Source organism: Rhinoraja longicauda, chromosome 9 (assembly GCF_053455715.1).
Source record: "Rhinoraja longicauda isolate Sanriku21f chromosome 9, sRhiLon1.1, whole genome shotgun sequence".
Taxonomy (NCBI): Eukaryota; Metazoa; Chordata; class Chondrichthyes; order Rajiformes; family Arhynchobatidae; genus Rhinoraja; species Rhinoraja longicauda.
In genome coordinates this window covers 5,684,321-5,711,528 of record NC_135961.1, presented here as the reverse complement: position 1 = coordinate 5,711,528, position 27,208 = coordinate 5,684,321, and the positions used below count along the sequence as shown (strand labels likewise).

General features: G+C 45.9%; 1 protein-coding gene across 1 annotated transcript in view; it reads right to left on the bottom strand.

The window, feature by feature from the left end:
* LOC144596875 (uncharacterized) overlaps positions 1 to 23,683 on the bottom strand; it is an 86,813-nt gene extending 63,130 nt beyond the window's left edge. Inside the window, 7 exon segments of the mRNA XM_078405738.1 lie at positions 11,958 to 11,969; positions 12,524 to 12,594; positions 15,125 to 15,183; positions 16,517 to 16,682; positions 20,701 to 20,926; positions 23,093 to 23,160; positions 23,584 to 23,683. Coding sequence (XP_078261864.1) covers positions 11,958 to 11,969; positions 12,524 to 12,594; positions 15,125 to 15,183; positions 16,517 to 16,682; positions 20,701 to 20,926; positions 23,093 to 23,160; positions 23,584 to 23,683 — 702 coding nt within the window.
* Positions 23,684 to 27,208: the final 3,525 nt, after the last annotated feature.

Genomic DNA, 27,208 nt, shown 5'->3' with positions numbered 1-27,208 from the left:
TTTCCCGAGAAGGTGCAAGGTGAGCGGCAGTTGCGGGCTTCTACATCCCATCTCAGATGATAATAACACCAGCCGCGCTTGTGCGGATCTTTTTGGCGGGGTTTTGGAGAAATGGCGGGAGTCGCGGCGCCATCTTGGTGCCGTTGCGGGCTGCCCGATGGAGCCGAGACCCTGTTGATCGAACTATGTTTTTTCGATTTGGACGCCATGAGCGCATCGGCTTTCTCCGCGTATGCCACGGGGTCCTTAAAAGAACAATCCGTGAGCATAAGCATAACATCTTCTGGAAGTTGCTCTCGGAATGCCTGCTCGAACATGAGGCAATCCTTGTGCTCACCTGCCAGCGCCAACATTTCAGCCATGAGTGCGGACGGCAGCCGATCTCCGAGATCCGGTAGGTGTATAAGCCTCTCAGCTCGATCATGCCTACTGAATCTGAAGGTTCGAAGCATGAGTACCTTCAGCGCCTCGTACTTGCCGTCTGCAGGAGGGGAGGTGATGAACTGCATCACCCGCGCGGACGTCTCAGGGGGTAGGATGCTGACCAGGTAATAAAACTTTGTCTTGTCCACCAAGATGTTTCTTAGGTGGAACTGAGCTTCCGTATGGGCAAACCAAAGGTGGGGTTGATGTGCCCAAACCGGAGGAAGATGAACGCTGATCGCGTTTAGCTGCGGTACGCCGGGCGTTGGAACCGAAGAGGGGGCGTCTTGTCCCTCCATGGTAGATGATCGGCTAGATCACGTCGGGGTCACCAATATGGCGAGTCTGGATGCTTGTTCTTTGTTAAAGAAGTTTATTGCGGCAACAATATTCGATTACAAAGTATAACAAACGAAATTACAGACAACCATTAAATCAAACTGTTCGCTTCGAAGTTCTCTTCCCACTGACTGGTTTTGGGCGCCAAAACCACCACCTGACCTAGCTGGCCAATCCGAGGGTTCGACTCTCAGGACCAATCCCTATGGTCGCTACAGTATCATCACACGTACTGTTCCCTTCAAAGTTGCTTCTGATCCATGACAAGGAACTTTGAGATCTATTTATCTCTATCTTGCCTCTCACACACAAATACACACACACACATACACACATAATCTATATATATATAAATATATATGAATATTTATGAATATAGTTAAATTTGTGCAGGGTGTGTGTTTGAGCAATACAAGGCAGGAAAACTGCACAAAAGAGGGGGCTGGGGAGGAAGGATGGGAGGGAAATTGGCAGAAACAGTAAGAAATAATAAAATCAGAGAAATTAAGTAGAGGGAAAAAAACATTTAAAAGTAAAAATAACAACAAAATGTGAGTTGGTAGATGAGATATATTCTACATTTTACTGGTATCATCACACATACTGTTCCCTTCAAAGTTGCTTCTGATCCATGACAAGGAATGGGCAGAAACAGTAATATACAATAGGTGCAGGAGGAGGCCATTCGGCCCTTCGAGCCAGCACCACCATTCAATGTGATCATGGCTGATCATTCTCAATCAGTACCCCGTCCCTGCCTTCTCCCCATACCCCCTGACTCCGCTATCCTTAAGAGCTCTATCTAGTAAGAAATAATAAAACCAGAGAGAAATTAAGCAGGGGTAAAACATTTAAAAGTAAAAATAACAAAAATAAAATGTGAGTTGATAGGTGAGATATATTCTGCATTTTACTGGTATCATCACACATACTGTTCCCTTCAAAGTTGCTTCTGATCCATGACAAGGAACTTTGAGATCTATTTATTTCTATCTTGCCTCTCACACACAAATACACACACACACACACACACATGATCTATATATATAAATATATATGAATATATATATAAGTTAAATTATCATCACACATACTGTTCCCTTCAAAGTTGCTTCTGATCCATGACAAGGAACTTTGAGATCTATTTATCTCTATATTGCCTCTCACACACAAACACACACATATATAATCTATATAATCTATGAGGTGGCTGGGGAGGAAGGATGGGAGGGAAATGGGCAGAAACAGTAAGAAATAATAAAATCAGAGAAATTAAGCAGGGGGGGAAACATTTAAAAGTAAAAATAACAACAACAAAAAGTGTGAGTTGATGGGTGAGATATATTCTGCATTTTAATGGTTATCATCACAATGGTTCATGGTTCCCCCCAGAGCGGGCGGCGGGTTTTGCTTACTAAAATGGCGACCATTTTGCTTACTAAAATGGCGGCCCTTTTGCTTACTAAAATGGCGGCTGAGTGGTCCATCTCGCTCCTCTAGGACCTTCGGTCTGGACCCGAGGCGTCATCCATTCCTTCTCTCCAGAGATACTGCCCGACCCGCTGAGAGTTGCTCCGGCATCTTTGTGTCCACTTCACCGTCCTGCTCCCGCTCAACTTGTGCTGTCGCTGCTGAAGAACTCTCGACAGATAAGCAGCTTCTCATTTCTTTCGAACGAAAAGAAAACACGCGTTCTGATTTAAAGAAAGAACTAATTCTTTCACGAATTAGTTTTGTTCGATTTTAATTTTCTTTAAAAATAAAAAAAAACGCTAAAAAATAACTCTTTCATTTAAAAAAAACGTTTAAAAATCCCGCCCGTTTCAAAGAGCGGTCGCGTTATTTTACAGTTGAGATTTATTTGATTTGAAAAAGAAATAAAAAATTTAAACCGTTAAAAAAAAACCGAAAAAAATTCCACCCGTTTGCTTCACGGAGTAGATTTTTAAAAAAAATCGTTAAAAAAGTTAACAAACCCGTAAAAAAAGGCATTTCCATTTTTTTTAAACCGTTAAAAAGTCCCGTGCGCAGTTGGACGAGGGACGCGCCTGGAATGGGGGGGGGGGCAATAGACAATAGACAATAGACAATAGGTGCAGGAGTAGGCCATTCAGCCCTTCGAGCCAGCACCGCCATTCAATGCGATCATGGCTGATCACTATCAATCAGTACCCCGTTCCTGCCTTCTCCCCATACCCCCTCACTCCGCTATCCTTAAGAGCTCTATCCAGCTCTCTCTTGAAAGCATCCAACGAACTGGCCTCCACTGCCTTCTGAGGCAGAGAATTCCACACCTTCACCACCCTCTGACTGAAAAAGTTCTTCCTCATCTCCGTTCTAAATGGCCTACCCCTTATTCTCAAACTGTGGCCCCTTGTTCTGGACTCCCCCAACATTGGGAACATGTTATCTGCCTCTAATGTGTCCAATCCCCTAATTATCTTATATGTTTCAATAAGATCCCCCCTCATCCTTCTAAATTCCAGTGTATACAAGCCCAATCGCTCCAGCCTTTCAACATACGACAGTCCCGCTATTCCGGGAATTAATCTAGTGAACCTACGCTGCACGCCCTCCATAGCAAGAATATCATTCCTCAAATTTGGAGACCAAAACTGCACACAGTACTCCAGGTGCGGTCTCACCAGGGCCCGGTACAACTGTAGAAGGACCTCTTTGCTCCTATACTCAACTCCTCTTGTTACGAAGGCCAACATTCCATTGGCTTTCTTCACTGCCTGCTGAACCTGCATGCTTCCTTTCATTGACTGATGCACTAGGACACCCAGATCTCGTTGAACTCCCCCTCCTCCTAACTTGACACCATTCAGATAATAATCTGCCTTTCTATTCTTACTTCCAAAGTGAATAACCTCACACTTATCTACATTAAACTGCATCTGCCATGTATCCGCCCACTCACACAACCTGTCCAGGTCACCCTGCAGCCTTATTGCATCTTCCTCACAATTCACACTACCCCCCAACTTAGTATCATCTGCAAATTTGCTAATGGTACTTTTAATCCCTTCGTCTAAGTCATTAATGTATATCGTAAATAGCTGGGGTCCCAGCACCGAACCTTGCGGTACCCCACTGGTGACTGCCTGCCATTCCGAAAGGGACCCATTTATCCCCACTCTTTGCTTTCTGTCTGTTAACCAATTTTCTATCCATGTCAGTACCCTACCCCCAATACCATGTGCCCTAATTTTGCCCACTAATCTCCTATGTGGGACCTTGTCGAAGGCTTTCTGAAAGTCGAGGTACACCACATCCACTGACTCTCCCTTGTCAATTTTCCTAGTTACATCCTCAAAAAATTCCAGTAGATTTGTCAAGCATGATTTCCCCTTCGTAAATCCATGCTGACTCGGAACGATCCCGTTACTGCTATCCAAATGCTCAGCAATTTCGTCTTTTATAATTGACTCCAGCATTTTCCCCACCACTGATGTCAGACTAACTGGTCTATAATTACCCGTTTTCTCTCTCCCTCCTTTCTTAAAAAGTGGGATAACATTTGCTATTCTCCAATCCACAGGAACTGATCCTGAATCTATAGAACATTGAAAAATGATCTCCAATGCTTCCACTATTTCTAGAGCCACCTCCTTAAGTACTCTGGGATGCAGACCATCAGGCCCTGGGGATTTATCAGCCTTCAGTCCCATCAGTCTACCCAAAACCATTTCCTGCCTAATGTGGATTTCCTTCAGTTCCTCCATCACCCTAGGTTCTCCAGCCCCTAGAACATTTGGGAGATTGTGTGTATCTTCCTCAGTGAAGACAGATCCAAAGTAACGGTTTAACTCGTCTGCCATTTCTTTGTTCCCCATAATAAATTCCCCTGCTTCTGTCTTCAAGGGACCCACATTTGCCTTGACTATTTTTTTCCTCTTCACGTACCTAAAAAAACTTTTGCTATCCTCCTTTATATTATTGGCTAGTTTACCCTCGTACCTCATCTTTTCTCCTCGTATTGCCTTTTTAGTTAACTTTTGTTGCTCTTTAAAAGAGTCCCAATCCTCTGTCTTCCCACTCTTCTTTGCTATGTTATACTTCCTCTCCTTAATTTTTATGCTGTCCCTGACTTCCCTTGTCAGCCACAGGTGTCTCTTACTCCCCTTAGAGTCTTTCCACCTCTTTGGAATAAATTGATCCTGCAACCTCTGCATTATTCCCAGGAATACCTGCCATTGCTGTTCTACCGTCTTCCCTGCTAGGGCCTCCTTCCAATCAATTTTGGCCAGCTCCCGCCTCATGCCTCTGTAATCCCCTTTGCTATACTGTAATACCGACACTTCCGATTTTCCCTTCTGCCTTTCCATTTGCAGAGTAAAACTTATCATGTTGTGATCACTGCCTCCTAATGGCTCTTTTACCTCTAGTCCCCTTATCAGATCAGGATCATTACACAACACTAAATCCAGAATTGCCTTCTCCCTGGTAGGCTCCAGTACAAGCTGTTCTAAGAATCCATCTCGAAGGCACTCTACAAACTCTCTTTCCTGGGGTCCATTTCCAACCTGATTTTCCCAGTCTACCTGCATGTTGAAATCTCCCATAACCACCGTAGCATTACATTTTTGACACGCCAATTTTATCTCCTGATTTAACTTGCACCCTAAGTCGAGGCTACTGTTTGGGGGCCTATAGATAACTCCCATTAGGGTCTTTTTACCCTTACAATTTCACATTTCTATCCATACTGATTCAACATCTCCTGATTCTATGTCACCCCTTGCAAGGGAATGAATATCATTCCTTACCATCAGAGCAACCTCACCCCCTCTGCCCACCTGTCTGTCTTTTCTATACGTTGTGTACCCCTGAATATTCAGTTCCCAGCCCTGGTCCTCTTGTAGCCATGTCTCAGTGATCCCTACAACATCATACTTGCCCATGACTAACTGAGCCTCAAGCTCATCCACTTTATTTTTTATACTACGCGCATTTAAGTACAACACTTTAACTTCTGTATTTACCTCCCCTCTCACATCGTTCACAATTGGCCCTGCCCTTAATTTCTTTTCCGCTCTAGAACTTCTGTTCCCATTCTTCCGAGAGTCTTTTGCAATATCTCCTGTATTCCCTTTTACCTCATCTTCATATTCACAATTTGTTAACCCCTCCCCCCCACTACTTAGTTTAAAGCCACAGGTGTCACACTAGCAAACCTGCCTGCCAGAATGTTTGTCCCCCTGCTGTTAAGATGCAACCCGTCCCTTTTGTACAAGTCACCCCTAGCCCAGAAGAGATCCCAGTGGTCCAGAAATCTAAATCCCTGCTCTCTGCACCAGTCCCTCAGCCATAAATTCATACCCTCTATCTCTCTGTTCCTGGCCTCACCAGCACGAGGTACCGGTAGCAGTCCAGAGATAACTACCTTCGACGTCCTACTTCTCAGCGTTTTTCCCAACTCTCTAAACTCCCGCTGTAGCACCTCCTTCCTCTTCCGCCCGACGTCATTCGTGCCCACGTGCACAACGACTTCAGGTTGATCGCCTTCCCTCGCTAGGATTTTCTGAAGCCGGTCTGTGATGTGTTGAACCCTGGCACCAGGGAGGCAACAGACCATCCTCAAGTCCCTCCTGCTGCCACAGAATCTTCTGTCCGTCCCTCGGACTATGGAGTCACCGACCACTACGGCTCTTCCAGACTTCGGTCTCCCCTGTCGAGTATCCTTGCCAACAGGTCCGCCACTCGGACTTCCGCCACTCGGACTGGAAACGTCTTCTGCCCCGACAGTTCCCAAGAGGGTATACCTATTTGCAATAGGCACAGCCACTGGGGTCTCCTGTAGTCCACGTCCACGCCCCCCTGAAACAGTCTCCCACCTTCGCTCGACCTGGACCCTTGGCGTGACAGCCTCACAATAGGTCCTGTCCAGGAAACTCTCGCATTCCCGGATGGCCCTGAGGTCATCCAACTGCCTCTCCAACTCCACCACACGTCCCTTCAGGAGCTGCACCTGGACACAGTTCTTGCAGGTGTAGCTCCCAGAAGCTCCAGCGACGTCCCCGTCTTCCCACATCCTGCAGGAAACACACCGCACCAACTTTTCCGCCATCACCTTGTGCCTATAACCAGCTCTGGCTTAAAACAATCGTATCCTCCTCACCTCAGCCTCCTCGCCGAAGACTCGCAGCCAAAGACTCGCACTTTTCTCACTGGGCTGCACCTGAACAGGGCTGCACCCTTTTGTAAGCCTTGCTTATATCACCAATTTAAATTGCCTGATTGTCCAATTTACCTGACTTCTCACTTAAACTGCCTGTTCAACTGTGATTAGCACTTACTTTACTGCTCAGCCAACGGGCGTCCTTGCTCTGCTCCCGGACTTTTCAAATTGACTACTACTTCCTTTTGGCGCTCTTTTTAAACTGCCTGTTCAACTGTGATTAGCACTTACTTTACTGCTCAGCCAACGGGCGTCCTTGCTCTGCTCCCGGACTTTTCAAATTGACTACTACTTCCTTTTGGCGCTCTTTTTAAACTGCCTGTTCAACTGTGATTAGGGGGCAATGGGGGAGGGGGAGCAAGAGGAGGGGGAGCAAGAGGAGGGGGAGCAATGAGGGCATGGGGGGCAATGGGGGAGGGGGGCAATGAGGGCGTGGGGGGGCAATGGGGGAGGGGGAGCAAGGGGGGCAATGGGGGAGGGGGGGGCAATGGGGGAGGGGGGGGCAATGGGGGAGGGGGGGGCAATGGGGAGGGGGGGGCAAGGGTGAGGGGGGCAATGAGAGCGGGGTGAAGAGAGCTTCAGGGGAGGAGGGGAGGGGGGGAGGAGGAGAGGTGGAGGAGGGAGGGAGAGGTGGAGGAGGGAGGGAGGGAGGGGGGGAAGGAGGGAGGGGGGGAAGGAGGGAGGGGGGGAAGGAGGGATGGGGGGGAAGGAGGGAGGGGGGGGAAGGAGGGAGGGGGGGAGGGAGGGGGGGAGGAGGGAGGGGGGGAGGGAGGGGGGGAGGGAGGGGGGGAGGAGGGAGGGGGGGAGGAGGGAGGGGGGGAGGGGGGGGAGGAGGGAGGGGGGGAGGAGGGAGGGGGAGAGGGAGGGAGGGGGGGAGGGAGGGAGGGGGGAGGGAGGGAGAGGAGGGGGAAGGGGAGGAGGAGGGGGGAATGGGAGGAGGAGGGGAGAGAGAGGGGGGAGGAGGAGGGGGAAGGGGAGGGGGAGAGAGGAGGAGGTAGAGGGGGAGGGAGGGTGAGGGATGAAGTGGGGGGTGATGATGGAGTATGTGAGGGGGAAGCGTGAATGGAGTGGGTGAGTGGGGGAGGAGGAGGGGGGGCGAATGGAGTGGGGGAGGAGGGGGCATGGGTTGGGGGGAGGGGGAGGAAGGGTGGGGGCGTGGAGTGGGGGGAGGGAGGGCGGATTGAGTGGGTGGATGGAGTGGGTGAGGGGTGGGGAGGTGAAAGGGAGGGGGGCTTGGAGTGGGAGGGATGGAGTGGGTGAGAAGGGGGATGGAGTGGGTGAGAAGGGGGAGGGGGATGGAGTGGGTGAGGGAGGGGGAGGGGGAGGAGGGGTTGGAGTGGGTGAGGGAGGGGGGGATGGAGTGGGTGAGGGAGAGGGGATCGAGTGGGGGGGGAAGGGATGGAGTATGTGAGTGGGGGGAGGGAGGGCAGATGGAGGGGGGTGGAGTGGGGGGAGTGCCGGAGAGCCTCTAAGAGTGGAGGGGGTTGAGGGGGGATGGAGTGGGGGGGGGGGAAGGGGATGGAGAGGGGGGGGAAGGGGTGTAGTGGGGGACGATGCTACACCAATGCAGGAGAGCTTTGGGCCCAACGGATGGCCGCCGGATCCGCGTGTGCGAGGTTGGGGGTGGGTTGCCATTTTGTGTTTAGCTCTGGCAAGTGCTCAGTTGGGGGAGAGTTGCCATGTCGTCTTCAGCTCCGGCGCATGCGCAGTTGGGGAGGGTTGCCATTTTGTGTTCAGCTCCGACCACACGCTCGACGGCCGATTGGTCCGGATCCCATGTGGGGGGAGCGCTGGCGCTCCCCGCTCTGATTGGTCACCGGCGTGTCCTGATTTGCTGCCGCTCACCCCCAGGTAACTCACTTTCCATTGTTATTTTTCCAGATTTCCAACATCTGCAGAGATTACATTTTCCAAAGAAACCTTCACTTTGTTTGAACTGGCATGTGTTTACAAGAAGTAGAAATAAATAAGAAGCAAGTTAATTACCTGGAATAAATCTGGCCTCTGGCTTCACAATTATCTTACTTATAATGAAACACAGCAACACAGAAACCTCTTCCTTTGCTTTTATGAAATGGTTATCGATTACTTTAGTCATCTCCCCAAAAAACGGCACTGATGCTCAGTGTTGCAGAGGACCAATAGTCTCACCAGGTGGAGCCATTGTATGCTTGACTGAGCCAGGTTTTGATATGGAAAACCTATATCCTCAATATCAGATCGCCAAACCCACTCACCTTTACTGGCACGAAGGTTCCAACTGTGAAGAACCTCTGACAGCATTGATCATTGGCCAAGAAAAGGTGCTGCGTGCTTGCAGGTATTGAAGATGCCTTCACTAGTTCACGCAGGGGTGCAACAGAGACGTGAGTATATAGGAGTACACACGTGAGTACAGAAGGAACTGTAGATGCTGGAATCTTGAGCAAAAGACAAAGTGGTAGATTAACTCAGTGGGTCAGGTAGTATTTCAAGAGGAAATGGATAGGTGACATTTAGGGTCGGGACCATGATTCAAGATTCGATTCAATTTATTGTCACATGTACTAATTAAGGTACAGTGATATTTCAGTTACCATACAGCCATATTAAGTAAAATGTACAAGACACACAGCCACATCAAATAAAATTTTACATAAACATCCACCACAGCGGATTCCACATTCCTCACTGTGATGGAAGGTAATAAAGTTCAATCATCTTTCTCTTTGTTCATCCGCGTTCGGGGCTGTTGAACCATCCGCAGTCGCCGCTCCCGACGGTCCGATGTCCGAGCTCTCGCGTCGGGATGATTGAACCTCCGGCGTCGGGACAGATGAAACACTCTTCGTAGCATTGGAGTTCCCGAGTCGGCCTCTTCTTACCAGAGACCGTGGGCTTCACGATCTTAAAGTCCACAGGCCCCGCGGTTGGAACTCCACAGTCGATTCTCGGCAAAGGATCGCAGCTCCACGATGTTAAAGTCCGCGCCACGCCACGCCAGTGGCTTGAAGCGCCAGGCCGGTTTCCAGGAAAGGCCGCATCAGTCCACGATGTTAGGCCGCAGTGGGGACGGAGTTACGATACGGAGAAAAATCACATCTCCGTTGAGGTAAGAGATTGAAAAAAAGTTTCCCCCAATTCCCCCAATTCCCCCACCCCCCCACATAAAACAAACCAAGAAACACTGAAACATACTTTAACACACACTTAAATAATAAAAAACAGTGGAAAGGACAGACTGTTGGCGAGGCAGCCAGTGCTGGTGGCGCCACCCGGTGGAAGACCCTTCTTCAGACTGATTGTCGTGGGGGGAGAGAAAGCTGGGAGAGAGAGGTAGGGGTGGGATAAAGCCGAGCAAGTCTTAGGTGGATTTAGGCAAGGGTGGAGTAAGTGGCAGGTGGTTGAGTAAGTGCATAAAGCTAAAAATTAACTGGAGATAAAAGGGTGTCAGATAAGGTAACACACAAACCAACCTTTCTTCTATTGACTCCATTTATACCTCACGCTGCCTCAACATAATCAAGGACTGGCCCTGGCCCTCCCTCTATCCCCTCTCCCATCGGGCAAAAGGGATAGAAGTGTGAAAACGCACACCTCCAGATTCAGGGACTGTTTCTTCCCAGCTGTTATCAGGCAAATGAATCATCCTACCACAACCAGAGAGCAGTCCTGAACTACTATCTACCTCATTGGTGACCCTTGGACTATCCTTGATCAGACTTTCCTGGCTTTGCTTTGCACTAAACTTTATTCCCTTATCATGTATCTGGCTCGATTCAAATCATGTATTGTGTTCCTGCTGATTGGCTATCGCGCAACAAAAGCTTTTCACTGTACCTCGGTACACGTGACAATAAACTACACTAAACGAGAAAGGAGGAGTGAGAAATATGAGAGAGAGGGATATAGCTGGAAGTGGATGAGGGCTCTAAAAGTGGAAAAATGTAGCAAGGTCAGGGAGGGGGTGGGGTTATGGTGGCACAGAAAGGAGAGAGTGGGAAGGAAGGATGTTACTTAAAATCTGAGAAATCAATGATGAAACCAATAGCTGCAAGGTACCCAAGTAGATTATGAGGTGATGTTCCTTCAATTTGCATATGGCTTCACTCTGGCAATGGAGGAGGCCCAGGATAGAATAGTCAGAAGATAGACACACAAAGCTGGAGTAACTCAGCGTGACAGGCAGCATCTCTGGAGAGAAGGACTGGGTGACGTTTTGGGTCAAGACCCTTCTTCAGACCATACTGACAATAGAATAGTCAGTATGGGAAGGAGAGTTTAAGTGGTTAGGAGCTGGGAGATTCAGCAGGCTTGGCAATCGAGCGCAATGGTCGGCAAAACGATTTCCTAGTCTATGCTTGGACTCAATGATGTTTAGGAGGCCACATCAGGTGCACCAAATGCAGTAGATGAGGTTTGAAGAGATGATTGTGAACCTCTGCTTCCCAAGAAGGGCTGCTGGGATCCATGAATGGAGTTGAGGGAGGAAGTATAAGGACAAGTAAAGATATGAATCTTTGGTTGCCCAAACATCCTTAGATGTTGAGACTTTCACAGGCAGGTGGCACAGCGGTAGAGTTGCTGCCTTACAGCGGCAGAGATCTGTGTTCGATCCCGACCATGGGTGCTGTCTGTATGGAGTTTTTTCGTTCTCCCCGTGACCTGTGTAGGTTTTCTCCAAGATCTTGGGTTTCCTCCCACACTCCAAAGACGTACAGGTTTATTGATTAATTGGCTTGGTATAAATGTAAATTGTCCCTAACATGTGAGGATAGCACTAGTGTGTGGGGAGTACTGGTCGGTGCGGACTTGGTGGGCCGAAGGGCCTGTTTCCGCGCTGTATCTCTAACCTAAACTAAACTAAAGCTAAACTAAAAAATGTAAATCACTGCAAATGCTGCAAATCAATAATAATAATAATAATAATAATAATAATAATAATAATAATAATGATAATGATAATGATAATGATAATGATAATGATAATAATAATAATAATAGAAAGTGATTAACCCCAGTTCACTCTTACTTCCTTTCCAAACTAGAACAGAGAAAACAAGCATTGAGAAAAGAAGTAAACTGGAATCAGAATAATCACAAACTTGCTTTTGTATGGTAAACATTTGTTGAAACATTGATCACTTTATTCCAATTTTTGAAGAAATTATTATATTGAAAATCATTTATAAGCAGTATATAGAACCTGTAAACCTACCAATAATAAATTTTGAACAATCAAACAATTATCACAGAAACCAGCACTTGCATGAGCCCAGAGCAGCTTGTGATAACAAGCAGTTACACATCTGTTTCATAATACTTATAATAGTTATAATAGAGTTTCAGCAACAAATTACATTCCAACAGCTCGGAGCTCTGATTCTTGTTGACAGTTTCAGCCTTGGGGCTTTATTTACAATAAATTTGCAACAAGAGCTGATATTTAAATTATATTTTGAACACATCTAAAAATAGTGTGTTATCACTATCAGAGCAGCATCACTGTAAAGGATTCTGACCTACATACAATTTTGGGACCGAAAAGATAGGCTGGAAGACCCATCTTGGACTGAAGTGAGCGACCTGATGCAATACCCTTTCTGGAGATAATGCAACCACAACATGCTTCACAACTGAAGCTTCAATGAAGGAAAAGTCCTGAGAAACTTTGGAAAAGAAATACAAAGAGGTGAAGAGAAAAGTTGCATCTGCAACATCTTTCAGTACTATAGTCATTGAGAAAGGTTTCAAAGTTATCCTTAAAGGGGAGAAGTTTGGTGGCGGAATTCTAAACGTGGGTGTCTAGATGCGAGATAGAATGGTTTGTAATGGATACGAGTAGAGTTTGCACCTCCATGGAGGTGGAGTCACAGGTAGGCATGGTGGTCAAAAGGTCTTTGGGTACATTGGCCTTCACCAGTCAGAGTATTGAGTAGAGAAATTAGGAGGTCATGTTGCAGTTGTATAAGACGTTGTTGAGGCTGCATTTAGAGTATTGTGTTCAGTTCTGGACACCATGTTATAGGAAAGATGTCAAGCTGGAAAGGGTGCAGAGAAGATTTACGAGGATGTTACCAGGACTCGAGGTCTGAGCTATAGGGGGAGGTTGAGTAGGCTGGGACTCTATTCCTTGGAGCATGGGAGGATGAGGGATGATCTCCATGATGTATGATCCTCTGACTCTATGACTAAGAGGACAAAATGTGTGCAACATCCTGAGATATATCACTTCAATGAAAGGAAAAATGTGTTTAATTTCAACAGAAAACTGAGAGATAATGTTAATTTTGCTAACATTTTCTGTTCCTATTGGGATAGTCTCCTTATTGCAAATGTACATAAATAAGTTTTCAAAATCAAATAAATTAAAATAATCCTTCATTGATTCTCATCAACAAAAACCTTCACTTGTGAATTGTCTCTCTCATATCCATTATTATTAAACAAATAAATTAACTAGGGACAAGTTAATTACCTGGAATAAATCTGACTTCTGTCTTGACAATAGTTTATTTAACCTACGAAACGCAACGCTACAATTTGCTTTTATGAAGTAATTTTTGACAGTTCTTCCTGAGCTATACCAGATAGAAAATAGGTGCAGGAGGAGGCCATTTGGCCCTTTGAGCCTGCACGTCAGATGTAGGTTTAACTTAGGCAAGAGGTGCCATGGTTCTGCCCATTACAAGAGACTAACACTACTGTGGAGACTTCATTTACAAGTTTGTAAGTTAGATCTGCAGATGAGATGAAATTTCTTTAGTCAGAGGATGGTGAATCTGTGGAATTCTTTGTCACAGAAGGCTGGGGGGACCAAGCCAATGGATATTTTTAAGGTGGAGATAGATAGATTCTATCTTGATTAGTACGGGTGTTAGGGGTTATGGGGAGAAGACAGGAGAATGGGGTTAGGGGCGAGAGATAGATCAGCCATGATTGGATGGCGGAGTTGACCTGATGGGCCGAATGGCCTAATTCTGCTCCTATCACCTATGACCTTATGAGATCTGCCTGCATGTTGTTGTTTTTCAGTTAACGTACTGGACCTGGGTTCTCCACCATCATCGGTTCCCAATTTTAAGTGTGTTTTAATTGTTTCATTGAACATCCTTTGTAGCAATGCTTCTCTGGATTGATGTAACAGTTGGTCTACCAGTCGATGCCACCATTGACTTCATTTGTAAGAAGGAACTGTAGATGCTGTTTTACACCGAAGATAGACATAAAATGCTGGAGTAACTCAGCGGGTCAGGCAACAACTCTGGAGAGAAGGAACGGGGACGTTTCAGGTTGAGTCCCTTCTCAGTCTGAAGAAGGGTCTCGATCCGAAATGTCACCTGTTGCTGCCTGTCCCGCTGAGTTACTCCAGCATTTTGTGGCTATCTTCATTGATTTAATTTGATCTGATTGAAAATGTAAATTGTTTCTTATTGGTGTACCTGTTGGTATCCAACAAGATTCCATCGGTTAGTGTATTTAATAATGAAACTGTCCTTCAGATGATGTGATGGTTAATTCCTGAGCCAGTCTGGGTCATTGTCATTGCTGATGCTCCAGTTGCCATTACCACTGAACTCAATCCTTGATCTGTTTGCTGTGTTTCTCGGAGTCCTCACTCATTTCAGTAACATCAGGGCTCAGGGGCATAATCAAGTCTTTCTTCCACTTCAGATTACCTGATAAAAGGAAACATTTGCTGCTTCAACATAAATGTATGTACAAAGAAAATGAACATAGTCACAGTAAAAATAACATGATACTCTCATAGCTATGAACTGGTCTAACGATTGTAAAACTTACTGTCTACCTGACAGCTTATAAAGGTCACTGCAGAGTAATAACACTTGGCCTATTTTTTTATCAGTCTGAAGAACGATCCAGACCTAAAATGCAACCTATCCATGTTCCCCAGAGATGCTGCCTGTCCCGCTGAGTTACTCCAGCACTCTGTGAAACCTCACCTATCCATGTTCTCCAGAGATGCTGCCTGACCCGCTGAGTTACTCCTGCACTTTGTGTCTGTCTTGGCCTATTTTTTAATTGTGCTTGCAATGTTCAAATCAAAAGGCATTTGTGAAACAGTCCAATCTCTAAATTGTGTCCACTTATTATATTTTGGAGTTTATTTAAAGTTAGTCTTCAAACAAATAATTGTAAAGAGGACTGTGAATCAATGTAAATGTTTAAATATCTTACCATCTTCCGTAGCCTGAGTCCGAACATCTTTGTTGTGCAACTGAGACACATTTGTTGAACTGTGTGATAACAAGTGGATGAAGGTATAGATTCTGGAATTATATACATATTGTTCTGTTATAATAATGAATGCTATTGTAGACTTTTAAACTGCAGTGTTCACTACATTTTGACCAAACACTATATTTGTAAGTTATCAGCGTTCATTTGATTTCAGTTTGAGAAGAGGTTGAGATTGTTAAAGCCACTGGACCTGGGAATTTAATGCACAAAACACATTTTGAAAATAAGTCTGGTAAGAATGGTAACAATATGCAAAGCCTGATGACTGGTTCAGATTCGTAGCAGATCTGCATTTAAGAGGCTTTGTGAGACCTGCAAGGATATCTCCAGGATCTCCAGAGGCTCTGCTGCAAGGGCTCACAAATTGTTCCACATCACAACAGCCACACTTAACCAGTGTAACCAGCACGGTGGCGCAGTAGTAGAGTTGCTGTCTGAATGCAGCGCCGGAGACCCGGGTTCGGTCCCGACTACGGGCTCTGTCTGTACGGAGTTTGTACGTTCTCCCATGAACTGCATGGGTTTTCTCCGAGATCTTCGGTTTCCTCCCACACTCCAAAGACGTACATGTTTGTAGGTTAATTGGCTTGGTAAATGTAAAATTGTTCTTCATGGGTGTAGAACAGTGTTAATGTGCGGGAATCGCTGGTCAGCTTGGACCCGGTGGGCCAAAGGGCCTGTTTCCGCGCTGTATCTCTAAACTAAACTAAACCACCAATGTGCCAGGTAACTGCTTGTTTTTATTTCATGTGCAAGACATCGCAGTCCATTGTGTAAGATCTTTTGTGTAAGAGCATTTTGATGCCAACCAGCAGCCCATTGTGTAAGAGCATCAAAAACAAGGAACATCCACAGGATTTTTCATCTGACTCAAACCAGACGGTGAGGACCTAACTCTGTTTACTAATCAGATGTTTTCATTAAATGTTTTAGCATTGGCAGATAGATTTTTGTGAGGAGATGGGGGTATTTTCTAATCTATTAATTGGAATTTTGTAAATGATCCAGTAATCTTCCCGCAATTGCAATTATAAGGTGTCGTAAGTGATAGGTGCAGAATTAGGCCATTCGGCCCATCAGGTCTTCGTCACCACTTCAATCATGGCTGGTCCATCTCTCCCTCCTAACCCCATTCTCCTAAAAAATATCTGCTGATGGCCTCCCAGGCCCTCTGTGGCAATGAATTCCACAGATTCACCACCCTCCGACTAAAGAAGTTCCTCCTCATCCCCTTCCTAAAGTAACGTCCTTTAATTCTGAGACGATGACCTCTGGTCCTAGACTCTCCTACAAGTGGAAACATCCTCTCCATATCCACTCTATTCAAGCCTTTGCACATTGTTGATGAATCCAGCCATTTTTGTCACTTTCTGACTTCCACTGAAGCTAAAGCACACATCGAACATGCAAGAGCAGAGCTTTGTCAGCTTCACTTGCAGAAGATTTCTTTTATCTTGGCACCTTTTATCGAAATCAACTTTCTTCAACTGATAACCTGCTTGGAGAACGTTGTTAAACCAGGCACAGCACAGCATAGTTAGATCTATTCCTCAGCCATCTTAGGGCATACTTGATTAACAGGATGAACACAGTCCAATTTATTTTCCTCTCTTAAGTGCTACTCTTTATCTACTGTTCTGGTTGAGATAATGATATAGTAACAGAGTCAATCGCACAGAGCTGGTCATTGGACCCATTTGGTCTCATGTACAATGATCTGCTTATCTTCCCCCCATCTTTCATCATTTGACCTCTCCAGCCTGTCCCTTTTTCCCCTCATGTGCTTATCTAGCTACCCTTTAACTTCACCTGCATCACGTGGTGATGAGTTCCATATTATAACCTCTGGGCACTGCAGTTTATCCTCTAGTTTCTCCCAGATTAATTAGTGTCTTTCTTATATCCATGTCTCCTAACACTGTTGGAAAGATCTTTTGTTTATCCATCAATTTGTTGATAAATAAATAACTCTACCAGGATATTCAATTGGTCCTCTATTCTTTTTAGAAACATAGAAAATAGGTGCAGGAGGAGGCCATTCGGCCCATCGAGCCAGCACCACCATTCATTGTGATCATGGCTGATCATCCACAATCAGTAACCTGTGCCCAACTTCTCCTCATATCCCTTGATTCCACTAGCCCCAAGAGCTCTATCTAACTCTCTCTTAAATTCATCCAGTGATTTGACCTCCACTGCCCTCTGTGGCAGAGAATTTCACAAATTCACAACTGGGTGAAAAAGTTCCTTCTCACCTTAGTTTTAAATGGCCTCCCCTTTATTCTAAGACTGTGGCCCCTGGTTCTGGACTCCCCCAACATTGGGAATTTATTTCCTGCATCTAGCTTGTCCAGTCCTTTTTTTGGAGGAAAGGCTGCAATAACTTTCTTGATGGATGTAAAACTTCAGTTTTGGCATCATTGCAGGAAATTATAGACCAGTTACTCTGACATCAGTGGTGGGGAAGATGCTGGAGTCAATTATAAAAGACGAAATTGCTGAGCATTTGGAAAGCAGTAACAGGATCATTCCGAGTCAGCATGGATTTACGAAGGGGAAATCATGCTTGACAAATCTACTGGAATTTTTTGAGGATGTAACTAGGAAAATTGTCAGGGGAGAGTCAGTGGATGTGCTGTACCTCGACTTTCAGAAAGCCTTCGACAAGGTCCCACATAGGAGATTAGTGGGCAAAATTAGAGCACATGGTATTGGGGGTAGGGTACTGACATGGATAGAAAATTGGTTGACAGACAGAAAGCAAAGAGTGGGGATAAATGGGTCCCTTTCGGAATGGCAGGCAGTGACCAGTGGGGTACCGCAAGGTTCGGTGCTGGGACCCCAGCTATTTACGATATACATTAATGACTTAGATGAAGGGATTAAAAGTACCATTAGTAAATTTGCAGATGATACTAAGCTGGGGGGTAGTGTGAATTGTGAGGAAGATGCAATAAGGCTGCAGGGTGACTTGGACAGGTTGTGTGAGTGGGCGGATACATGGCAGATCCAGTTTAATGTAGATAAGTGTGAGGTTATTCACTTTGGAAGTAAGAATAGAAAGGCAGATTATTATCTGAATGGTGTCAAGTTAGGAAGAGGGGATGTTCAACGAGATCTGGGTGTCCTAGTGCATCAGTCAATGAAAGGAAGCATGCAGGTACAGCAGGCAGTGAAGAAAGCCAATGGAATGTTGGTCTTCGTAACAAGAGGAGTTGAGTATAGGAGCAAAGAGGTCCTTCTACAGTTGTACCGGGCCCTGGTGAGACCGCACCTGGAGTACTGTGTACAGTTTTGGTCTCCAAATTTGAGGAAGGATATTCTTGCTATTGAGGGCGTGCAGCGTAGGTTCACTAGGTTGATTCCCGGAATGGCGGGACTGTCGTATGTTGAAAGGCTGGAGCAATTAGGCTTGTATACACTGGAATTTAGAAGGATGAGGGGGGATCTTATTGAAACATATAAGATAATTAGGGGATTGGACACATTAGAGGCAGGAAACATGTTCCCAATGTTGGGGGAGTCCAGAACAAGGGGCCACAGTTTAAGAATAAGGGGTAGGCCATTTAGAACGGAGATGAGGAAGAACTTTTTCAGTCAGAGAGTGGTGAAGGTGTGGAATTCTCTGCCTCAGAAGGCAGTGGAGGCCAGTTCGTTGGATGCTTTCAAGAGAGAGCTGGATAGAGCTCTTAAGGATAGCGGAGTGAGGGGGTATGGGGAGAAGGCAGGAACGGGGTACTGATTGAGAGTGATCAGCCATGATCGCATTGAATGGCGGTGCTGGCTCGAAGGGCTGAATGGCCTACTCCTGCACCTATTGTCTATTGTCCTGGGGGATTTTTTTACCAGGATCCAAATATTTCAAGGTTACTTTGTGCAAAAGAGCAATAGCAATGGGTGGCCATTTAAGATTGATAAATATTTGGAAATGTGGTTCACTCACAGTTTTCTACTGGTAAGTCCAGTACTTGGAAAATAACAGTGGAAAACAATCAGAGCAAGTTGTTTGACTATAGTCAACACGTCTAGTCAAGAAAATGGAAACGTTCTCATTTTTAAGTACATTTTTAAAAATTATTAAAATATTTCTCTCCTTGCATTTTTGAAAAATATGTCATCAGGGCGGCATGGTGGTGCAGTGGTAGAGTTGCTGCCTTACAGCGCCAGAGAGCTGGGTGCGATCTTGACTATAGGCGTTGTCTGTATGGAATAAGCACGTTCTCCCCGTGATCTACATGGGTTTTCGGGTACTCGGGTTTCCTCCCACACTCCAGGAGACGTACAGGTTTGTGGGCTAATTGGCTTGGTAACATTGTAAATTGTCTCTAGTGCGTGCAGGATACTGTTAGTGTGTGTGGATCGCTGGTCAGCACGGACTCGGTGGGCCGAAGGGCCTGTTTCCACACTGTATCTCTAAACTAAACTAAATTTATCTTTTAAATAACAGTATCTTTGTTGAAATTGGGGAAGGGTGGCAATAAAATACCTACATGCCACCACAGGGATGTTTCAAGCAATAATTAGGAATATCCTCAGAGAAAGCTGGCATAAAGTTTTAAGATGTGCAAGTAACTTTGCTAAATGTTTGAAGAAGTAGTTAACGGATTGTCGATGTAAGTTATTTCTACACACTTGCATACAATTCCATGCAAGAAGCTATTAACAAACATAGAACTCTCTGCCAATCTATTGGCAAGGATGTAAAATTGGTTAGGACGTATGAAATACTGAAATGAGGTTCAGATGACAGGATGTGTTATGACTGTGGCTCTCGAGGATCTGTACTGGTTTTTCATTGATTTTTAGGAAGGAACTTTCCTGACAAACAATAGATAGGCCTCAGGAAAAAAACCTAGAGGAAAAAGAAATTTGCTGGCAGACCAAGCAAACAATTGAAATGCCTAAAGAAATGGACCAACATAACCAAGGGTGAACCTGTCTGAAGAAGGGGCACGACTCAAAACGTCACCAAGTCCTTCTCTCCAGAGAAGCTGCCTGACCCGCTGAGCTACTCCAGCTTTTTATGTCCTTCTTCTGTCTGTTCTAGTCCTGAGGATGAAATTTCAGTCTACCTTCTAAATGGTTAAAAGGCAGAAAATAATCAGAAATGAAAATGATCAGGTCAAAATCAGTATGTTAGAAAGGAAAAAAAACAAGATGAGACAATGGAGGATTAGAGCTTAATATTATCACGGGGATATGAGATCTGGCGGCCACGGTGGCGCAGGGGGAGAGTTGCTGCTTTACAGCGCTTGCAGCACCAGAGACCCGGGTTCGATCCCGACTACTGGTGCCGTCTGTGCAGAGTTTGTACGTTCTCCCCATGACGGCGTGGGTTTTCTCCGAGATCTTCGGTTTCATCCCACACTAAGGACGTACAGGTATACAGGTTAATTGGCTTGGCGTATGTGCAAATTGTCCCTAGTGTGTGTAGGATTGTGTTAATGTGCGGGGATCACTGGTCAGTGTGGACTCCTTGGCTCTATGTCTAAAAACAGGGGGAAAAAAGGCACTGTCTTCAGTTAGTTTTTCAGGGTAAGGCTGGATGAAGTGTTCTTGAACATGTTTCAGTCCTCCGGTAGATTGGAGTGTATTCAAGACCACCCCATCCAGCCTCAATGTGTGCATCTCAGTCATCACCGGTTTCATCACGAAGGGCAGTCCTGAAGTAGACCCTTGGCCTCTGCAGACAATCGCCATATTACTCTCTTCGTTGTTGACTGTCGTTGTTGTCTCCGTCTGTAAGCCGGGCACTAACGGTATCAACTCATAATGAGAGTTCTTTCAGCATGCTCTCCTTGTCGGCACTTTGCAACAGGTGTAGATCAATATGCAAGAATTTGCATGAATCAGGAAGGGTGTGCCACAGACAAGAGATGATAAATTCAGCCACGACTGAGAAAGGGAACATACCTCCAGAATTTCTTGTGAGCAGCTACTCTGACTCTGGATAGTGAAAGCATGGGCAATGAAACTAAGGAAGAAGCAACGTGAGTAGCAAGTCACTAACTTATGAACGAGTCGTTAATTTTAACAGGATAATAATCATGAAAATCTTGTCTTTTGTGTGTGTGGTTTGTGTTCCGTTGCAGAGTTATGCAGGTAATGACGAACAGAGTGGTTGGTACAAGTCAGTGTTCTCACTGTTTGAGTGAAGGTGAAGGACACTGGTTTAGTTTAGTTTCGTTTAGTTTAGAGATACAGTGTGGAAACAGGCCCTTCGACCCACCGAGTCTGCACCGACCAGTGATCCCGCACACTAACACCATCCTACACACATGAGACTAGGAACAATTTATATTTATACCAAGCCAATTAACTTACAAACCTGTAAGTCTTTGGAGTGTGGTAGGAGCGCCCTGAAAGTGGCAACGCGCATAAATAGAGTGGGAATGAAGGTGCATGGTGTACCCCATGCCCTGACCAATAAAGGTGAGCATATCAAAGACACTTTCATTCAATAGGGCAAGAGTCAAGTCATGATGCAGCTCTAGAAAGACTTTGATTACGCCACATTTGGAGTAGAGTGGCAATTCTCATTGCCCCATTTTAGGAAGGAAATGGAGGCTTTGGAGAGAGTGTAAGAGAGTGCAGGTTTACCAGAATGCTGTCTGGATTAGTATCAGCTGTGAGCAGAGATTGGACCCACTTGGATTATTTTCTGCGGAATGCCAGAGGTTGAGGGTAGATCTGATATAAGGATGTAACATTTTGAGAGGCATAGATGGGGTAGACAATCCGAACCTTTCTTCCCAGGATGGAAAAATCAACTACCAGAGGGCATAGCTTGAAGGTGAGAGCGGCAAAGTTTAACAGCGATATGCAGCAAAGTTTTTACAAAGAGGATGGCGGGTGGCTGGAGTATTGTGCCAGGGGTGGTGGTGCAGGCAGATAAGATAGTGGTGTTTAAGAGACTTTTAGATTAGGCACATGGATGTGCAGGGATAGGATATATACTGATGTAGATATAAAGAACGGCAAATGCTGGTTAATACGGGTTAATGGTCTTGACCCGAAACGTCTCCTATCCATGTTCTCCAGAGATGCTGCTTGACCTGCTGAGTTACTCCAGCACTGTGAAACGTCACCTGTCCATGTTCTCCAGAGATGCTGCCTGTCCTGAGTTACTCCAGCACTCTGTGAAACGTCACCTGTCCATGTTCTCCAGAGATGCTGCCTGACCTGCTGAGTTACTCCAGCACTCTGTGAAACGTCACCTGTCCATGTCCTCCAGAGATGCTGCCTGACCTGCTGAGTTACTCCAGCACTCTGTGAAACGTCACCTGCCCATGTTCTCCAGAGATGCTGCCTGACCTACTCCAGCACTTTGTGTCGTTTTGGAGGGATGTGGCTATCAAACTATACAACTCCTCCCCCTTTAGTCGTGGGGTAGACTGACTCCCCTTCCCTCCACCCCCCCCCCCCCCCCCCCACCCCAATCTTTGCACATCCCCAATCTTGGACTTTCCACGTCACTTTAATTTCATGTTTCATGGATCTTCTTGTGTTTCACGACTGTTGGCAGACCAATTTCCCTCCTAGGATAAATAAAATCGGACCCTGTCGTATAGTATCATATTGCCCAGGACTTTCTTGGATCCCGTCATTCATTATAAATATCCTAATCTCACTCCTCCACCTAAAATGTATCATTTCACATTTTTAGAATTAAATTCCATTTGCCGTTTCTCTGTCCATCCTAGAAACTAATCAATATGGTTGCGTAGATGAAGATTAAGATGAAGATGACAAACATTACCAATCTTCGTGTCACTTGCAAACCTACCATTCACATCCCTTACAGTGGCATTCAAGGTTGATCAGCTGGTTTAACAATAATGGGAGGAAAACAAAAGTGCCAGATTGTAGTGGTATGCATTTATCTGGTACTGATGGACACGGCACCTGTTCTGAGCTGCCTGATCTGTTCTGAGTATTCAGCAGAGGCGAAGAGAGATTGCAGATGACGAAACCTGGAAGAAAAGAATGGAAAGCGGTAAGAACTCAACCGGTCAAACAACAAGGTCCCGCATTCAACATGGGCAGCATGGTGGCGCAGTGGTAGAGCTACTGCCTTACAGCGCCAGAGACCTGGGTTCGATCCTGACTATGGGTGCTGTCTATACAGAGTTTGTACGTTCTCCCCGTGACCTGCGTGAGTTTTCCCCGAGGTCTTTGGTTTCCTCCCACACTCCAAATACATACGGGTTTGTAGATTAATTGGCTTGGTCTAAGTGTAAATTGTCCCTAGTGTGTGGAAGGTAGTGTTACTGAGCAAACTGCCAGATGACGTAGTCGAGGCTGGGACTAACCCAACGTTTAAGAAACAGTTAGACAGGTACATGGATAGGACAAGTTAGGAAGGATTTGGATCAATCGCGGGCAGGTCCACTTGCTGTTCTTGGGCACCTGTACGAAGGATGTCCTTTTGAAAGTAGTGAGAACCTCATACTGCAGAGGTGAAAGGTTGCAGATGTCCTGGGATTCTCCAGACATTGGTCCAGATGGGGTTTAGTTTAGAGATACAGCATGGAAACAGGCCCTTCGGCCCACCGAGTCCATGCCAACCAGCAATCCCCGGACATTAACACTATCCTGCACACACTTGGAATAATTGTACATTCATTTCAAGCTAACAACCTGCAACCTGTACTAACCTATACATCGTCAGAGTGTGGGAGGAAACGGCACATCTCAGAAAAAAACCCACGCAGGTCACGGGGAGAATGTACAAACTCCGCACAGACAGCACCCGTAGCCGGGATCAAACCCTGGTCTCCATCGCTGTAAGCGCCTTAAGGCAGCAACTCTACCGCTGCACCACCGTGCCGCCCCGGTCTTTGACACTCGGCCAGGTAGGTAGTCTGGGCTGGACGCTTCGCATGGTTTCACCCTCGAAGATACTTTGATGATGTTTCAAAGAGCGTCGGGTTGGCCGGAATTGTCGGGGCTTGTGCAGGTGTGTTACAGGTGACCTGAGTTGGTTAGTACTTTTGCAGATGACACCAAAATTGGTGGGGTTGCAGTCAATGAGGAACGCTCTCAAAGTGTAGAAAGGAACTGCAGATTTAACTGGTTTACATCGAAGGTCGGCACAAAATGCTGGAGCAACTCAGCGGCACAGGTAGCATCTCTGGAGAGAAGGAATTCCTGAGATATATAGGTATCAGGAATTCCTGAATTCCTAATTCGCTGAGTTACTCCAACATTTTGTGATACCTTCGATTTGTACCAGCATCTGCAGTTATTTTCCTACACAAAGGAATATGATTGATTGCTTGATACTTTATTGTCGTGTGTAGTTGGTCCAGTGAAATTCTTTGTTGTGCGTCTGCTTGTTTTCGTCGGTCGGGATATTGAATATAAGAGTCATGAAGTCATGTAGCGGCTGTATAAGAATTTGCTTGGGCTGTATTCGGAGTATTGGGTTAATTTCTGGTCGCCCCATTACAGAAAGGGTGCAGAGGCTTTGGAGGGGGTGTGGGTAGAGGTTCACTAGAGTGCTGCCTAGGGTAAACGAGAGGTTAGACAGACTTGGATAGGTTTCTCAGGAGCGTCGGAGGTTGAGGCATATAAAATGATCATAGGCATAGATCGGGAGACTGAGGACTTACCATCTGATCAGAGACCGACATCGGGAACTCCAAGCAGCAGGAATTTCGACCAGACCGACGCAGGAGTTTCGATCGCCCTGACGCGGGAGTATCGATCGTCCCGTCGCAGGAGTTTCGATCGCCCTGACGCGGGAGTATCGATCGCCCCGACGCAGGAGTATCGATCGCCCTAACACGGGAGTTTCGATCGCCCCGACGCGGGAGTATCGATCGCCCCGACGCGGGAGTATCGATCGCCCCGACGCGGGACTATCGATCGCCCCGACGCGGGAGTATCGATCGCCCTAACACGGGAGTTTCGATCGCCCCGACGCGGGAGTATCGATCGCCCCGACGCGGGAGTATCGATCGCCCCGACGCAGCAGCTTCGATCGCCCCAACGTGGGAGCTTCGATCGCCCCAACACGGGGGCCTTGATCGCCCCGACACAGGAGTTTCGATCGCCCCGACACGGGAGTTTCGATCGCCCCAATGCAGGAGCTTCGATCGCCCCGACACGGGAGTTTCGATTGCCTCGACGCAGAAGATTCAATCGCCCCGACACGGGAGTTTCGATCGCCCCGACGCGGGGGCCTTGATCGCCGGCTGCGGGTGCTTCGATCGCCCCGACGGATGGTTCGACTGCCCCGACCGCGGACTAAATAAAGAGAAAGAAGATTGGACTTTTTTATCCTTCCATCATGGCAAGGAATGTGGGGAATCCGCTGTGGTGGATGTTTATGTTAACTTTATGTAATTGTGTGTCTTGTTGATTTTTCCCCCGTATGGCTGTATGGTAATTTGCATATCACTGTACCTTAATTGGTACACGTGACAATAAAAGACCTTTGAAACCTTTGAAACATTTGATATGCAGGAAAAAGAAGGGATATGGATCATGGAGGTTAGTTTAACTTGCATTATGTTTGGTACAGACAATGTGAGTTAAAGGGCCTTTTCCTGTGCTGTATTGTTCTGTGGCCAATGTTCCTTGATCTATGTTATTCTTCTTCGTTTCAAAGCCTGTTTAACAGGCATTGAGATCATACAGAAGTGGTGTGTCATTGCCTCTAAGAATCCGGTTTTGCTGTTTTCGGACACAAAGCTTTAAGGGGAAAGGTGGAGAAGACAAACGAATGAAAACCAAAGGCACCTGCAGATAGTTGGAATCTGAAGCAATGCTAAGAAGAAAGTGCTATAAACATTCCTGCCTGCCTGCATGCCGGCTCACCTGTCCTGCAGATCAGGCAAAACCCATGCATGAGAAATTTTGCATTTAAAATTAATGACTTTCCATCAGAATTATGTAGGAAAATAACTGCAGATGCTGGTACAAATCGAAGGTATCACAAAATGCTGGAGTAACTCAGCAGGCCAGGCAGCATCTCAGGAGAGAAGGAATGGGTGATGTTTCGGGTCGAGACCCTTCTTCAGACTGATGTCAGGGGAGGATTAGAGAATTAGTTAGTCTGATGCAATTGGGGAAAGCCTAGTAGAAGGTTAAGACCCAGGAACGGGGTAAAGAGGCCAGATAGAGAGCTTCATAAAGCTTCATAGAGTCTGACTGTCCCCCTGGTTACATTTTTATCTCTGTGTACTTTGTTCTCACTTTCTCCTAGCTTACATTGACCTATTCTCCATTTTCCCTGATCGCCATCTCCTTTGATGTCTTGTTTTCACACCTAACACTTCCACATCCCTCTCCCCTGACTCTCAGTCTGAAGAAGGGTCTCGACCTGAAACCTCACTCGTTCCTTCTACCCAGAGATGCTGCCTATCCCGCTGAGTTACTTCAGCATTTTGTGTCTATCTTCGGTGTAAACCAGCAAGTCCGTCCTAAACAGCTTCATAGAGTGTCACATTAGGATTATGTTAGTGGAATAAGTCAGGCATTTTCTTAGCGGAGTTGAAACACCATATTGCTGGAAGAACTGGATAGGAATATTATTAAAAGTGTTTGCTACTAGTTGTTAAGTTGATGTCAGGGAGTGTGTAGACTCTCACAGGTCAATGGGATTTGATCGATAGTCATGATGTAAGAGTTGTCATCTCAGCAGTTTGGTGGTATTGTGAGCATGTGTATTGTGAACCATTGAGACAGTGCTGTAATGCAGAAACTCAACCGCTGCTCCTCCGTGCCGCCCCAAGTCATTTTCAAGAGTAAGTTGTTCACAGGGAATTGCATGAATGAATTCTGCATCAATTCAGAAGTGCCACGCACAATATATTTTAAGCAGTAAACACTGCCATCTAGGGACACAAATCACCGCATGCAAATACTGTATGTTCATTGAAAAAATTATTATTAAGACATTTGAGATTATAGCTTTTTTTCCTAAGGCTGTACCAGGTTAAATCATCCTTTGTTTTGGTCTGAATCTGAATCTGAATTACCTTTATTGTCATTCAAAATGAATTGAACGAAAAT